The sequence below is a fragment of the Nannobrachium achirus genome, assembly GCF_963921795.1.
Source record: "Nannobrachium achirus genome assembly, chromosome: 22".
Lineage (NCBI taxonomy): Eukaryota > Metazoa > Chordata > Actinopteri > Myctophiformes > Myctophidae > Nannobrachium > Nannobrachium achirus.
The window spans coordinates 2,954,355-2,968,418 of NC_137829.1; the positions used below are offsets into that span (position 1 = coordinate 2,954,355).

Sequence of the window (14,064 nt, forward strand, 5' to 3'; positions counted from 1 at the left end):
TGGCCTCTTATAGGAATCGTGGGGCTGTCTCTCTCACTGCCTCCGCTGATAACAGCCTGTGGCTGATTGAAAATCAGCCTCAAGATCATTGGGGTGATTTCAGTCATGATTTTTGTGAATTCTACCCAGCATGCCCTATTTATACCTTCACTGTGACTCACTGTTCAGTTTTACACCTGAAGAAGGCCAATGTAGGCCGAAACTTTATATAATAAATGTATTTGGGGAGCTTCGAGACGGTGTGCGGTCCTTCACTTCTTTTCAGCAGCACAATAACACATTTTTAAATCAATAATAATCTACACGAAATTGATTCACCTAAAATAGCTCATCAACAAGCTCATACTTGAGCTTGTAGGTGTGCTATTTTCACCATGTTCACCTATTATTAGGCTATGGCCATGCCCAAAGATATGGATGCACACTTAGAGTTCACGTGGTTAATCACCCAGCGCTACTTTGAACTACTTTGATCTCTCAACATCCCCACGAAACAAACAAATCACTTACCATGGCACAGATCACAGGGGTGTTTCTCTCTTGTATAAGGCTGCACTGGTCGGACCTTCAAACTGCAATTTGATGGCCTGTTTCAGGTTGAGCTGGGGGTCAGCGGTTGTCATAGCAACCACGGAGCCCTCAGGCAAGGCACTAGAAGGGGCAACTGGACTGTAGCACGGAACGGGCAGAATGTTCTTTTTGTGTCCAGGGTCCCAGCTCTCTCCCTGCGCTGGGTTTTGGAGTTGATAAGGATAACCTAAAGGTGGACTCTCTCTGTTCTTAGGGACTCTGGAGGGGCCGTCGTGCCCAGGCATCACGCCAAGGGAAGCCATGACGGAGTTCCATTTACCCCCTCCGTAGGGAGGCCGGTCCGCTTTGATCAGGTTGGAGTTGTGGGCCTTCAGGTTGCTGGGATAGTCAAAGCCAGGGGGGAAGCCTTTCTGCGGCAGGTCACAGTCGTGCACCATGGCAGTGACGGTGCAAATGATGGGGGGAGGGCTGCCCTTGGGGTACCTCCGACTGCTCCCGTGGAGGCTGCCCGCCGCCGAGCTCCCTGGCGGAGGGAGGGTGGAGTGTCGGCTGCGGCTGCGGGGCAGCGAGTGCTGCTGGATCTGCTGGGTGAAGCTCAGGCTGTCGGCGGGCACCGTCTGAACCGTGGCCAGGGAGTGGCAGGTGGACGAGGTCTGAGAGCTCTGCATAGAGTGGAAGCGCTCCGCCGTGGAGCCCGGGGACGAGTTGGAGGAGGTGGGGGTGCCGGCTACCCCCGTAGACAGAGATACCGCTGTGGTGCCGGCTTCACCTCTGTTACTCCCTGAGCTGGCAGAAGAGGGGCTCTTCACGCCGGTCCTCATAGGAGACAGGGAGTTGGAGGGGGGCAGCAGCCCAGGGTATGGCTTTGCTCCGTAGCTCTCTAAGAGCCTGACAATGGTAAAGTACCTACGCTTCGCAGCTACTTTGACCGGGCTGCGCCCGTATTTGTCCGTGTGGTCAGGGTTTGCGCCTCTCTCCAGCAGCATGGCAACTATGTTAGCATGGCCCTCCTGGGCGGCGATGCTCAGGGCTGTGGCCCCCTGCTGACGGCAGGCTTGGTCTACGTCGATACCCTGGGCCTCTAGGAGCAGCCGTCCAACCTCAATGTGCCCCCTCCATGCGACCGAGTGTAAAGGCGGCCTGCCCTCTGCGTCCTTTGCGTTGGGGTCAGACCCTTGCCTTAGAAGCAGCTCCACTGCCTCCACATTCCCCTGCCAGGATGCCACATGAAGTGCTGTGCGCCCCTCACAGTCCCGCGACTCCAGGGGCACCCCGCCTTTCTCCAGCAGGAGAGCGGCCATTTCCATGTGACTCTCCAGCACTAGGAGGTAGAGCAAAGGCCGCCCTTCTGCGTCACGGACATCGGTGTCTGTCCCTCTCCTCATCAGCAGCTCGGCCACCTCTCTATGACCCTCCAGGAGAGCAGCGCTCAGGGCAGAGTGTCCGTCATAGGCCCGGTGATCAATCGGAGAGCGTCTGTCCAGCAGTAGCCTGGCGGTGCTGCAGTGGCCCTCCTGGGCGGCCAGAATGAGAGGAGTCCGTCCTTCAATGTCCATCTCGCCCACTCGAGCCATGCTGCCCCGCTCCGTCAAGGCACCGCACACAGCCTTGTGGCCCTCACAAGCCGCAGCATGCAGTGGCGTCCAGCCGAGGTCGTCTTTATGGTTCTCATCCAGGCCTCTGTCCAGCAGCACGCGCACCACCTCCACGCTGCCTCTGGCCGCTGACAGGCTCAGTGCCGTCCTGCCTTCGGAGTCAATGGCGTCCACGGCTGCTCCCCAGAACAGCACGCGCCCTACCGTCCCAATGTGACCCATAGCCGCAGCGGCCAGTAACGGAGTGACCGCCGCTGCAGCAGGGGCATCGGCGTCGGGGCCAGCAGTCTCGTCTACGTCGGCCCCTGCCTCCAGCAGCAGCTCCACCACATCCTCGTGGCCCTCGTAGGCCGCCAGAAGCAGGGGGGTCATCCCGTCACAGTCTCTGTGCCCCGGACCGGCACCACGCTCCAGCAGCAGGCTGACCACCTCCCCGTATCCCTTGAAGCCAGCCGCTGTAGGCACACAGAGCGCAGCCACTGACAGAGCAGTGCGTCCGTCTCCGTCCGCCAGGTCTACCTCTGCGCTGTGGTCCAGCAGGATCTCGACAGCCTCGCGGTGCCCCATGTAGGCGGCGGCAATCAGCGGCGTGCGGCCCTCGCGGTCCGCCTTGTCCACCTGCGCCCCGTAGTCCAGCAGCGTGAGGAGGATCTCCTCATGGCCCCCCCAGGCCGCGGCCCTGAGAGCAGTCCGGCCGTCGCCATCGCATCCGTCCACGTCCGCTCCGGCATCCAGCAGGAGGTGCACTGCTTCGCTGTGCCCCCCCCACGCCGCTGAGCGCAACGCGGTCCAGCCCTCGCTGTCCGCATGCTCTATCAACTTCACCGCCAGTTCAGGTTCCTGGCACTTGGCCCAGTCCAGGAGCACAGACAGCACCTTGATGTGACCCTGCCTAGAAGCAAGAGTCAACGGCGTTTGACCCTGATGATCGCTAACCAGCGGATCGGCTCCGCGGCTCAGGAGGAAACTGGCGACATCTGCCGAACCCACGTGGGCAGCACTGGCCAGTAACGTCCGTCCGTCCGTGGAGTCAATTCGGTTTACGGAAACCCCGCTGTCCAGGAGCATCCTTATAGAGTCCTGCCTCTCCAAGGCCCGTCGCATGATGGTCCCTCCACCGCTGATGCAATGCACCCCCACACTGGGGCCTCCATCTGGGCAGCAGGTCGGAGGAAAGACCCCACTCCTCATCAGGAGCTGAACAACATCCTGACTGACCAGAACAGGGGGCTGAGCAGAGGGAGAGTGGACACTAGAAGTGAGACCAGGCACTCTGTTATTAAAGCTGGGTGTGAGAGTCGGCACGCCTGTCCAGAGCATCCACAGGGCCAACAGCGCTGGATTGTCCTTGTGAAGGCCAGAGGAGATCAGATGTGTGGCCAGCTGGCACGTTTCCTCTGTGTCCAAGTGGGACCCCTGCATGGTCAGAGCCATGGCCAGCATGCTGTGGCCCTCGGCCATGCTACACAGGTACTTCTGCGTGCAATACTTGACGTCCATCAGCCACTCCGCAAAGCTGGCGTGGAAGAGCAGCTTGCTGCCCCCGGGGCCGTCGATGAGGAGCGGGCTGAGGGCCTGGAGCTTGCTCTGGAAGTCCTGGGGTCCCAGGGAGGTGTCCCGGGTCCACGTGGCCGTGAAGAGCTGGTGGAGGGTGAGGGGCTTGGGCGCGGCCAGCAGGGCGTTGAGGAGGGGCCTGACGTGGAGGAAGAGCCCCCGGGGGAAGAGCCTCTGGCACAGCCACAGGTAGAGGCCGTTGAGGGTGCCGGGGATGTCGCGGATCTCCCGCAGGCCCACCAGCGCGGCCGCCACGCCGTCCAGCACGCGCTCCAGGAACAGGAAGCAGCCGCCGCTCTTGATGTGCAGCAGGTTGAGCATGTCGGCCGTCTCGGGCGTCAGCTGGCGGCGGAGGCCTCCCTCCTCGTCCAGCCGCCGGAGGATGTACTGCTGCACGTCGCGCACCGGGGCGGGCTTCCGCAGGTCGTCCAGACACAGCTTACGAAAACCTGCAGCCGAGAAAGAGAGGTGGGGAAAGTAAGCGGACTGTTTCATTTATGTTTAACCCAAGGGTCTTCAACAGGGGGTCCGGGACCCCTTAGGGTGTCCTCAGAGTCACTACAGGGGGTCCTCCAAATCTTTGTGTGATAGAAACCTTTTTTTACCCTTTTTTATATTAACCACTTGAACCCCAGAACTTTAGCCAAAAATAGCAGATCTACAAGCTGGCGTTGTGAGCTTGTAGATCAGCTATTTTCGGTTTTGTAGAGGGGAAAAAGAGCAGACCAAGTACAGAGTGAAAGGTCAACTTTATTAAGTATTGACGATTCAAGTGGTTAAATGTCTGAAAACACAAATTTACATGAATCCAAAATACACTGATGATTTTGCTGTCAAACGATGAAACTATATGGAATCTACGAAAGGTTTGTGGGGGTCCCTGCTTCATCTCTCTCTCAACTAAGGGGTCCTTGGCCTGAAAACATTGAAGACCCCTGTTTTAACCCATATGGTTTGCAATATGCTTCAATGTCCCCACAGGGATTAATAAAGTATATCTCATCTCATCATCTCAATATTAACTGCCTTATGGGGTGATCGGCAGAAAAACATTACACATCAGACAAACACACAGAACTGAGTATGATTATACTGTATTGTAATTGTTGGCTGATTATTAAACCACTTAAAACTCTATATACTTCGTCCCCCAGGGGTCTATACTAAGCTTCTTTATGTCCCTCCGCACCAAAAATAGCCAATACAGGTACAAGCGCACCATGTGTCATGTTGATCTACGCGAGCTTGTAGATCTGTTATTTTTGCCCAAGGTTTGTCCCAGAAAAGGGAAGAGTTTTCTGAAAACCTTCAAATTCAAAATGTAAAATAAATGATGTTACTTGCTATAGTAACTACTAACGAGACAGAGAGGTGGCACCCGGATTGATAGGTATAACAACGTATAGGTAGCAAAAGGTCTAAATGGGTTAAACAAGGTTCTAGTCAGACCAGGAAGAAACATTCTGGATGAGAAATGATGCACTACATACACTTCACATTATTGCGTGTAGCTTCCAAGAACAAAGCGTTATTGTGCCATAATCCTATATTTTCTTGCCATAACTCATTGTGAGATGACATTTCAAGTAGTGACCGACCGATATATCGGTTACAGATATATCGGCCACCGATATGACCTTTTTGGCCATATCGGTATGCACCGATATGAGACAATATGCACCGATATGCGACCGATATGACCGATATAACCGATATGACCGATATAACCGATGTGCGACCGATATAACCGATATAACTTTTTTTGGGGGGGCTAATGAAAGTTACAAGTATGGTTTGTGCGATGTGAAATGTGATAATTACAGTAATCCTTAATCATATTCCATCATATTCAAGGGCTTTAGGAGAGAAATGAGATTCCAGTCCAGTTAGAGCACAGCAGATTGGAGGTCTGTGGCTCTTTAAAGACTAAAAGGCCTGTTTTATATATATGTATTTATCGGTATCGTATCGGTATCGGTAGGGATGCCCCGATCACGTTTTTTTTGCTCCCGATCCGATACCGATCAAATATTATTGCTTCCGATTCGATCCCGATCTTTCCCAATCCGATCTTTTGGCAAGGCATTAAGAAAAAAAAATTCTATTCATTCTTTCACTTAGTGCAGCACTAAATCAACAAATTAAAAACAAAGCTTATGTAGTGTATAGTGATATAGGCCTACTACTAGTGCAGTGTTTCTCAAGCATTGTGCAGCGGACCTTTGGTGTGGCCTTTGAAATTTGGCAGTGAAGTCACGATTTAAGGACTTTTAAAACCTGTTTAATACCTAAAAAAAAAAATAGACCATTACAGCATCAAAAATAATCAAGAAACTATATAAAAACTGGTAAAACATTGGCCATTTTTAAAGTTGAAACAAAATAAGTTAAGAACCAATTAACCAGTCTGCTTGAAAAGTATGCATCTGTAGCAGCTAGTTGACAGTGCAGAGAGACATAATTGCCTTCCTTTGATCCATTACAAGGGGCCATTACTACTTATTGGCATCAGCTGCCAGCTGGACACAGAGTCTGACACAATCACCTCCCTTCTGCACTGCAGGGCTCTGTGTCTGTCTAATTTCTCCAAAAGCCCTTGAATATGATTGAAAATGATTAAGGATTACTGTGATTATGGTAAGCTTACGTTTCATATCGCATTCACCTTACCTGTAACCTTCACTACTCCCAGAAAATATATATATATATTTTTTTATTTTTTTCCCGATATTTTTTTCCCGATCTCCGATCTTATAAAAATGACCATATCGGCGGCCGATCCGATCACGTGATCGGGATCGGGCAACACTAGGTATCGGTGATGGCTCCCCTCTCTAGAATCGGTATCGTATCGGATCACAAAAAAGTCTATCGGTCGGTCACTAATTTCAAGTGCTGACATGCCATTCTTACATTATAATCAGATCAGAAAATGGCATGGTGTCTGTCTGACAATATTTCACACTCCATCTGCTTTGAATGTTTCAAGATGGGTGACTATACAGGTTTTCAACTTGTCTATTATCAGTATGTACTGTATAGTTGCTGTCGGGTGGAAACCTTGTATGTGCAAAACGTTTCCTTTGATAGGCATGGATGCCTGGCGGCGTCGCCGGTTCAATTCCCGATCCGGACGACCTTTGCCAGCGTGTCACTCCCCATCTCTCTCCCCCCATTTCCTGTCAGTCTACTGTCCTACACATCAATAAAGGTATAAAAGCCCAAAAACAAATAAAATAAAAAGTAAAAAAAGTAAAATAAAAAAGGCTCAATTTATCCCCTGAGCAATGGTAAAATTCTGAGCAGCTGCGCAGGAAAGCTGGTTCAAATCCGGGGTAGAAGAGGAAAGTTACCAAAAAAGTATGGAGATATAAGATTTCTGTCTGACAGCAACAAATTATTGTCTATCTTGTAATGCCTTATTATGCGTGATGAGCAATTGCTCATCACTGTCAGACAACAGAGAAGAATAGCACTAGAGTGCAAATGAGTCTGCTGAGCATCACGAGGCACCATTAAACGAAATCAAAAGAATTAACCATGCTCAGCGCCACGTTCCCTCTAGACATTTTAGACAATGCTGCATGCGTTCACATTTACAGTGTTGATTTTTTTTTATGAGAATGTGTCCTGACATAATTGTCTCCACCAGCCGAAGGCATTGGGGGAGAGTATGTTTTCCCCTCCATCCGTCCGTCCGTCCGTGCGTGCGTGCGTCCGTCCGCCTGTGTGTCCGTGCGTCCTCGCAGTTTGTTACCACCTAATCTCAGTCGCGGTTGGCCCGGTCGCTGTCAAAATGAGCACACTCACTCCCTGGATGCCAATTCAGAACCTCTGACCCACATTTTTCAAATGGGCCTGTTCTAACGCCACCATGAGGCAGATGTTCGCAAAACACATTTCTGTACACTACTCTTACAGATTTTGTCCAAAAATCCTACAAATCGGTAGGCAGTATCTCAACAGTCATGTGATCGACATGGATCTGTCCGATTTTGCATATTCCATCCTGATTGGCTAATAAAGATTGTAGGATTGAGCCGTTTTGAACAAAATGCCTCAAATCACAAACGCAAAGTGCAATGGACCAATCCCCAATCACATACACACCCATTGTAACTGTTACAATGGGTGTGTATGTGATTGGGGATTGGTCCATTATCATGAAAATCATTCCCACTAGGCTAAAACATTAGGGTAGAGAAGAGAGTCATTTTATGTTTGTTTGCTCTCAGGTGTTGCGTGCTGAAAATAGCTGATCTCGACGCGTTGTGAGCTTGTAGATCTGCTATTTTCAGCACACAACCAAGTGTAAACCAAGTCATTACAATGCCATCAAGGCCTGCCAAAATACATTTCAGTTGACTAAATCAACTGTAGATTTAGTCGCCTAAAATCTTATATTTAGTCGACTAAAATGCGACTAAAACAAAAACTTTTCAGGTGACTAAATTATGACTAAAACTAAATGACATTTTATTCAAAAGACTATGACTAGAACTAAATCAAAATTTGCTGTCAAAAACAACACTGCATTATAGGCAAAATATTTCTATCAGTAAGAACATCAAACGTAATAATTGGTGGGCTAGGACTCTCCAAACAGAGCCAAGGATCTGGCATTGCCATTGGGTTGGGTTCTAGCATACACCACAGTACCTGAGAACATCCTGCACACTGCCTTGTTCTGCCTCCGCACAGAGCAGAGGAGCAGCAGCCAGCTGGGCAGCAGCTGCTGGTGGTTGGCCAAGAGCTCAGCGATGGAGCTGCTCTTCTTTCCGGATGCTTCCGCCCCGGCGGCCCCGTCCCCTGCCCCGAACCCACAGCCCGTGTCCAAGGAGTCCACCACCAGCACCAGGCTCTGGCCAGGAGGGGGGAGGTCCAGCAGGGGCAACAGCACGGCCCTGGTGGTGAGAGAGAGAGAGAGAGAGAGAGAGAGAGAGAGAGAGAGAGAGAGAGAGAGAGAGAGAGACAGACAGGGTGTGTGGATTAGGGTCATCGCCAATTATGTTGCATCATTTTTATGATGATTTCCCATTGCATCAAGAGGTTTTGGCAAATATTGCTCATATAACATTCATGACAATAGCAACACGGAAATGAACCAGGGGTGTGGCGTTGGAATTGAGAGAGAGACAGAGAGACAGAGAGAGAGAGTGAATGATAATGTACAAGGAATAAACCTTATGTCCAAAAACAAAAACCTGGAAAAAAAAAAAAGATTTCGGAAATAATAACCTGTATTCCAACAGATCCGATGTAGTTATTATTTAGTCACAAGGTCTTTCATTGGTTAAATATTCACAAGACCCAGAGATAGACTTAAACCACTTTCTGGAGTCTCTACATTGTGTCATGTCAGAAATGTTTAATACTTTTTCAAAAGTAGCTAACATAATGTAGCTAATCCATAGGTCACAACAAGTCCAAACGTGTCTTTTAGATCTGCTGTGTTAGCTACTTTTGTGGTGCATTGTCATTCAGTCCGTATAAAATAAGCAGGGCACTCATTTATGAAATAACATGAAATGAACGAAGATACAAGGTTTCTCCCTGACATCGACGCTATATTACAAAAAGGGCAGCTGGGTGACAAGACAGAATACGAAAAAGAAAGCGCAATGAGGAAAGGGAGAATTAAAGAAAAATTGCAGTGAGTCATTTCAAGTCGAGTGGGAAGATTCTGTTATTGCATCACATTATAAAGTACTGTAGGCAGCAGAGCAGATTCTAACAACTCCACAGAGAGTCAGTGAGACTAAATGAAAGCCATTCCATCATTGAGTTGGCGGTACAGACTGACAGGGCAGTGATAAAAACAGCAGAGCAATGAAAGCAGTGCCATTTATGCAGCACAAAATGTGTCAGAATTTGGAGGAAATGCTTGAGCGACAGTGGTGATTTCTGAGCGGCACATAGGGTGATGTTTCGGGTGCAAGATTGCTCCTGTTCAGGCAGGCCTTTCATTCAACTTTCCCATGGCCTTCTTCCTAATAATCCCTGACCCAACCTGCCTGTCTCCCTCCCTCCCTCCCTCCCTCCCTCCGCCTCTGCGCTCTCTCCTTCACTCCCCAGGAGCCTCTGTCTCCTGAGGCTTGGTACTGGAGCGCAGTGATCCGCTGATGACTCAGGCCGATGGAACCTCTGGGATGCGATTCTCCGCCCTGGGCACACACACGCTCATCATGGGTGTACGACACGTACGCTGGCATTTGCGATGGATTTTTTCCACACAGAAAGTCTCTCACACACATGCGGTACACAGCTTTTCTTCTCACATGGCAGAGTGTGAGTCTGCCCCCTGTTCTGTCCACTCTGACCGGGCTGCAGTCTGATGACTTTCACTCTTACCACGTGCCAGTAGGCACAGTTTGCAGAGCTCATGCACTTAAAGTCCTCTCGCATGGCTTACGGGCACCCAAAAATAGGTAGTCCACTTCTGCAGCCCCTCAAAGATTTAAAGCAGAACTGATTGGTTATTTATGCTTTATGGAAAACATATGGCTTTGGGTTAGGTTTTTCCATCTTTCACTTATCAATCTATCCATCTATCTATCTATATCTACCGTATATATCTAGTATGTACTGTATACACCCGCTCACCAAATTATTAATAACATTTCTCAACATAAAAAGGCTCCCCAGTCTTTCCTCTCATGCTATAAAATGTGTAAGTAACTTCTATATTCAATAAATCATATATAGCTTATATGGAACAGAGCAGCCATTATCTGCTGATATGAACTCTCTCCCACAACCGGAAAGTGAGGTGTAAAGTCTGGAACTGCGCCAAAAAGAATGACTTGAGGAAAATGGTGAAGGTTACTGTGATAGCAGTGTTGCAGGGGGATACTGTGGGTGAGGGTATTCTGGTTTATAAATAAGCCCACCATAGAATATGTCTGATTGATTTTTAGGTAAAATCTCAAAAACTTTGTCCAGGTTTTATGGTTACTCTTCCAGTTTCTGTTTCCTGAGTTCTCCATAATGATCAGTATTTGCTGGTCCTACATGATACATGCCAACACATGAATTAGCAAAACTGAGTGATATTTCTCTTGAATTAGCATGAAGATGCCTTCTTCTAAAGATGTTCTTGATTGACTGGGTTCTGCTACTACAAGCACTACTCTACAACAATAAGCTGTCTCTCTGATACATATTTGTTGAAGTATTTGTAAGCATCATAGCTTTATCAAATGCATGATTGAACAAGGTTTTACTGCATCCGCAAGAATATGTGTGGAATGTGTGTCTTCCTCAGTCTGAGGAAGAACTAGACACTAGAGACATCACCTTGGTGGCAATACATTATCCATGGGAGCATGATCCAGTGTGCAGAGTCTATTTCTGTATGATAACAGCTTGCTTACCTTGAAAAACTGAACAGAAATAAAAGCATGCATATACCTGCAGGTAGAGTATATTAAAGACGGCAAAGTACCTGATTGTGGCTTGTTTAATTAGATTGGCTAATCTTAAAGCTGCCGGACAGGCTTAATCAGGTGATTGTTCCTTTTATTCCTACTACGAACAGAATGCCTTTCAGTTTTAGCACGTAATATGTGCTTATCTTATCTGTCTTTCGCTAGAATTGTTTTGAGAATGGCGAAGAGAATGCAATATGCAAACATGGTTTAAAACAAAACCAAAACTGGAATGCAAATGAGTATGTTGCTCTGTTGGTGCATTTCTCATCAGTATTCTTTGTACAAACACAAGATGTATCGAACAACTGTTAAAACAATGAAAACCAATTCAGCACTGTGCGCTAAACGACACAGTAGCGACGTTTCCAGGGTAGATTTGAAAGCTGCCCCGGGCAGCCGTCCAAACACAGCTAGATTACAGGCTTATCACACTTAGGTGCGCGTTAGTAATTTGATAAAAGGAGACACTCCCTTCCTGACCACACGCTCAGCACTGCAGGCGAGGAGGTTAATGTGCTTTTAATTGCCCCACCGGGTTTTCCGCTCCAGACGGTCCTCGTGGTCCTATGACAGGGAGACCGTGGGTGGCCTTTGACCCTTCACTGCAACTGGGTGCGGTGTGTGGAGAGGTGTGTGTCATAAGCACTTAAGCCATATATACTTAAATTAGCCGATCTACAAGCTGACAACGTGTCAAATCATGACACGTTGTGAGCTTGTAGATCGGCTATTTTTAACCATGTTTGCCTATGATGATAGGGGACACCATGGTTAAAAGTGGACAACCAGCCTTTCCAGGATCGTAACCGGGTGGATGAAAGAGAGGAGTGGAAAACAAACCGAGCCTTTCTGATCAGAGTGGAGCTGGTGGAAGGAACGGCGCGAGGCAGGCAGCGTTTGTCTTTGCCTCTCCTAAAACTGTTCGGTGACAGACAGCCTGAACGGCTGTATAACAGGCGGTGGTAAAGCACATATTAGGGCCATTCATGAGAGCGCTCTTGTGGTTCCTGTTGTGTTGACTGTGTCCGTTACACTGTCCAAGCAGCGTTAATGACTGTGTCCGTTACACTGTCCAAGCAGCGTTAATGACTGTGTCCGTTACACTGTCCAAGCAGCGTTAATGACTGTGTCCGTTACACTGTCGAAGCAGCGTTAATGACTCGGTGGCCACAGCCATCTACCAGCTGTTTCAAAGCAAAGAGCCTGTGTGTGCACTCACTCCCACTCAAAGCTCGTGTTTCATCTGTTTGTCAACGGCTGTTCACATGACGATGCCGTGCCCGCAGCCACTTTCTCTCACTGCCTCACAAGACACACACCACACACACACACGCGCACGCACGCACGCACGCACACAGCTCCTATAGCCATGGGCCAGTCAGAGGTAAATGTGGAATCTAGCTCTGTACTTCACACCAGACAATAACAAACAGAGGAGCAGAGTGCTAGAGGCCTGGGCACATGGCAGTGTAAACACACAGCACAGAGTTAAGCGCTCCTCGTGAGAAGAAGGGCGACCTCACGGAGCGGCACTGAGATGGTCACTGGAGTGCTGGAAGCATTTTTTCACCTCTTTGTCCATTTTGCTCCTCTGAAAGGACGCTGTGTCGTAAATAGCATTGTAGCATTCATTCAGACTGGAGGCCCATTGTGACTGCTGTGAATGGGCTGCATTATAAGGGAAGAAAATGAATAAATATAGAAGCCAGCGAAGGGGGTGACGGTTACGTTCTTTTTCCGGCTTGTCTTTGTTTGAATCATGGACACAAGGCGTTTGAGGTGACATGCACGGAGAATAGAGTACACATACAACCGAAACTGGGTCTTGAAGTAAATTTAGACTCCACTCTCACACCTGACTGACAGGAAACTTCCCGGGATGAAAGGGCTGGGTGGCAGATTGGCTCTTTCTGCCTTTTGAAAACTTTTTTTAATGAACTACCTCATAAGGGAGGGGCAAACTGTCAATTTGACAACCCCGGAATTGTCACTACAATTCAAAATTGTGCCTCAATGAAGTGATGTCCTTTACAGACAAAGCGTGTTGTCAAATCAACACAAATAAAAACAAACAAATGAAAAAAGGCATTGAAGTATAGGTACATGAAAATTAAACACAAACCTTTTGAAGGTGTCATCGGGGTCCTTTTGGCAGTGAAGAGGCTCCAGTGCAGAGGACACTGCGGGGGCTCTCCAGGGCCTCCTTGTAGCCATGGGAGAGGAGAGGGGAGCTCCTGAGCTGTTCCACCAAGCCCAGCACAAACCTCCACAGAACCATGCTCCTCAGGTCTTCCCTTTGGCAAAAGTGGAAGGCGAGGCAGCGCGACGCCAGCCGAGCCCCGAGCCCAGCTCCCGAGGTGGGGCACACCACCTCTGTACATAACGCCGTCTTTCCGGCACCGGGGCCCCCTGTCACCAACAGCCCTGGAGGCCGCCCGGGTACGGGCCGGGACTCCAGGCAGCGCCACAGCTTCTCCAAGGCCCATTCCCGGCAATAGAAGCGTCGGCCCTGGAGCAGGCTGGGGGTGCTGCCGAACTCGCGGTTGCTCATTGAGCGCCCGGGATCTGACATCCAGAGAACAACACACTGCTGGCCTCTCCACGTCCCATGCTCCACTCCCTCACCAAACTTCAGTCTGGCTGTCTGGTTTGGAGCTGTAGTTGTCTGACAGCTCGGGGCAACGACAGTACACCCGCCCCCCCCCCCCCCAAAACACAGGCCGTTCCCGGGAGTGATGCGTCAGTGTCTCGATTGTTATCAGCAGTTCCCACCAGCTAGCCACTGTGAGTCCTCAGCCCAGGGTCTTTTTGTGAGGTGAAGGGTTGACAGCAGCACGAGTCAGACGGAGGTTAAGTCCACTAGAAGTTCATGGAGTATGGGAAAAGGCGTTCGGCTCCGAGTTTCTCTCCCACCGCGGGCACTTGTGATCAATCAAAGCTCCGCAGCCAGCCGG

The 14,064-nt window shown here is 49.4% G+C and overlaps 1 protein-coding gene across 1 annotated transcript; it reads right to left on the minus strand.

Annotated features, from left to right (window-relative positions):
* Positions 1-521: 521 nt before the first annotated feature.
* Positions 522-13,682, minus strand: ankrd50l (ankyrin repeat domain 50-like; the record flags this gene model as incomplete). Its single annotated transcript, XM_080753518.1, is given in 4 exon segments — positions 522-4,129; positions 8,340-8,584; positions 13,233-13,297; positions 13,299-13,682. Coding segments are annotated over 4 exon segments (4,302 nt in total).
* Positions 13,683-14,064: the final 382 nt, after the last annotated feature.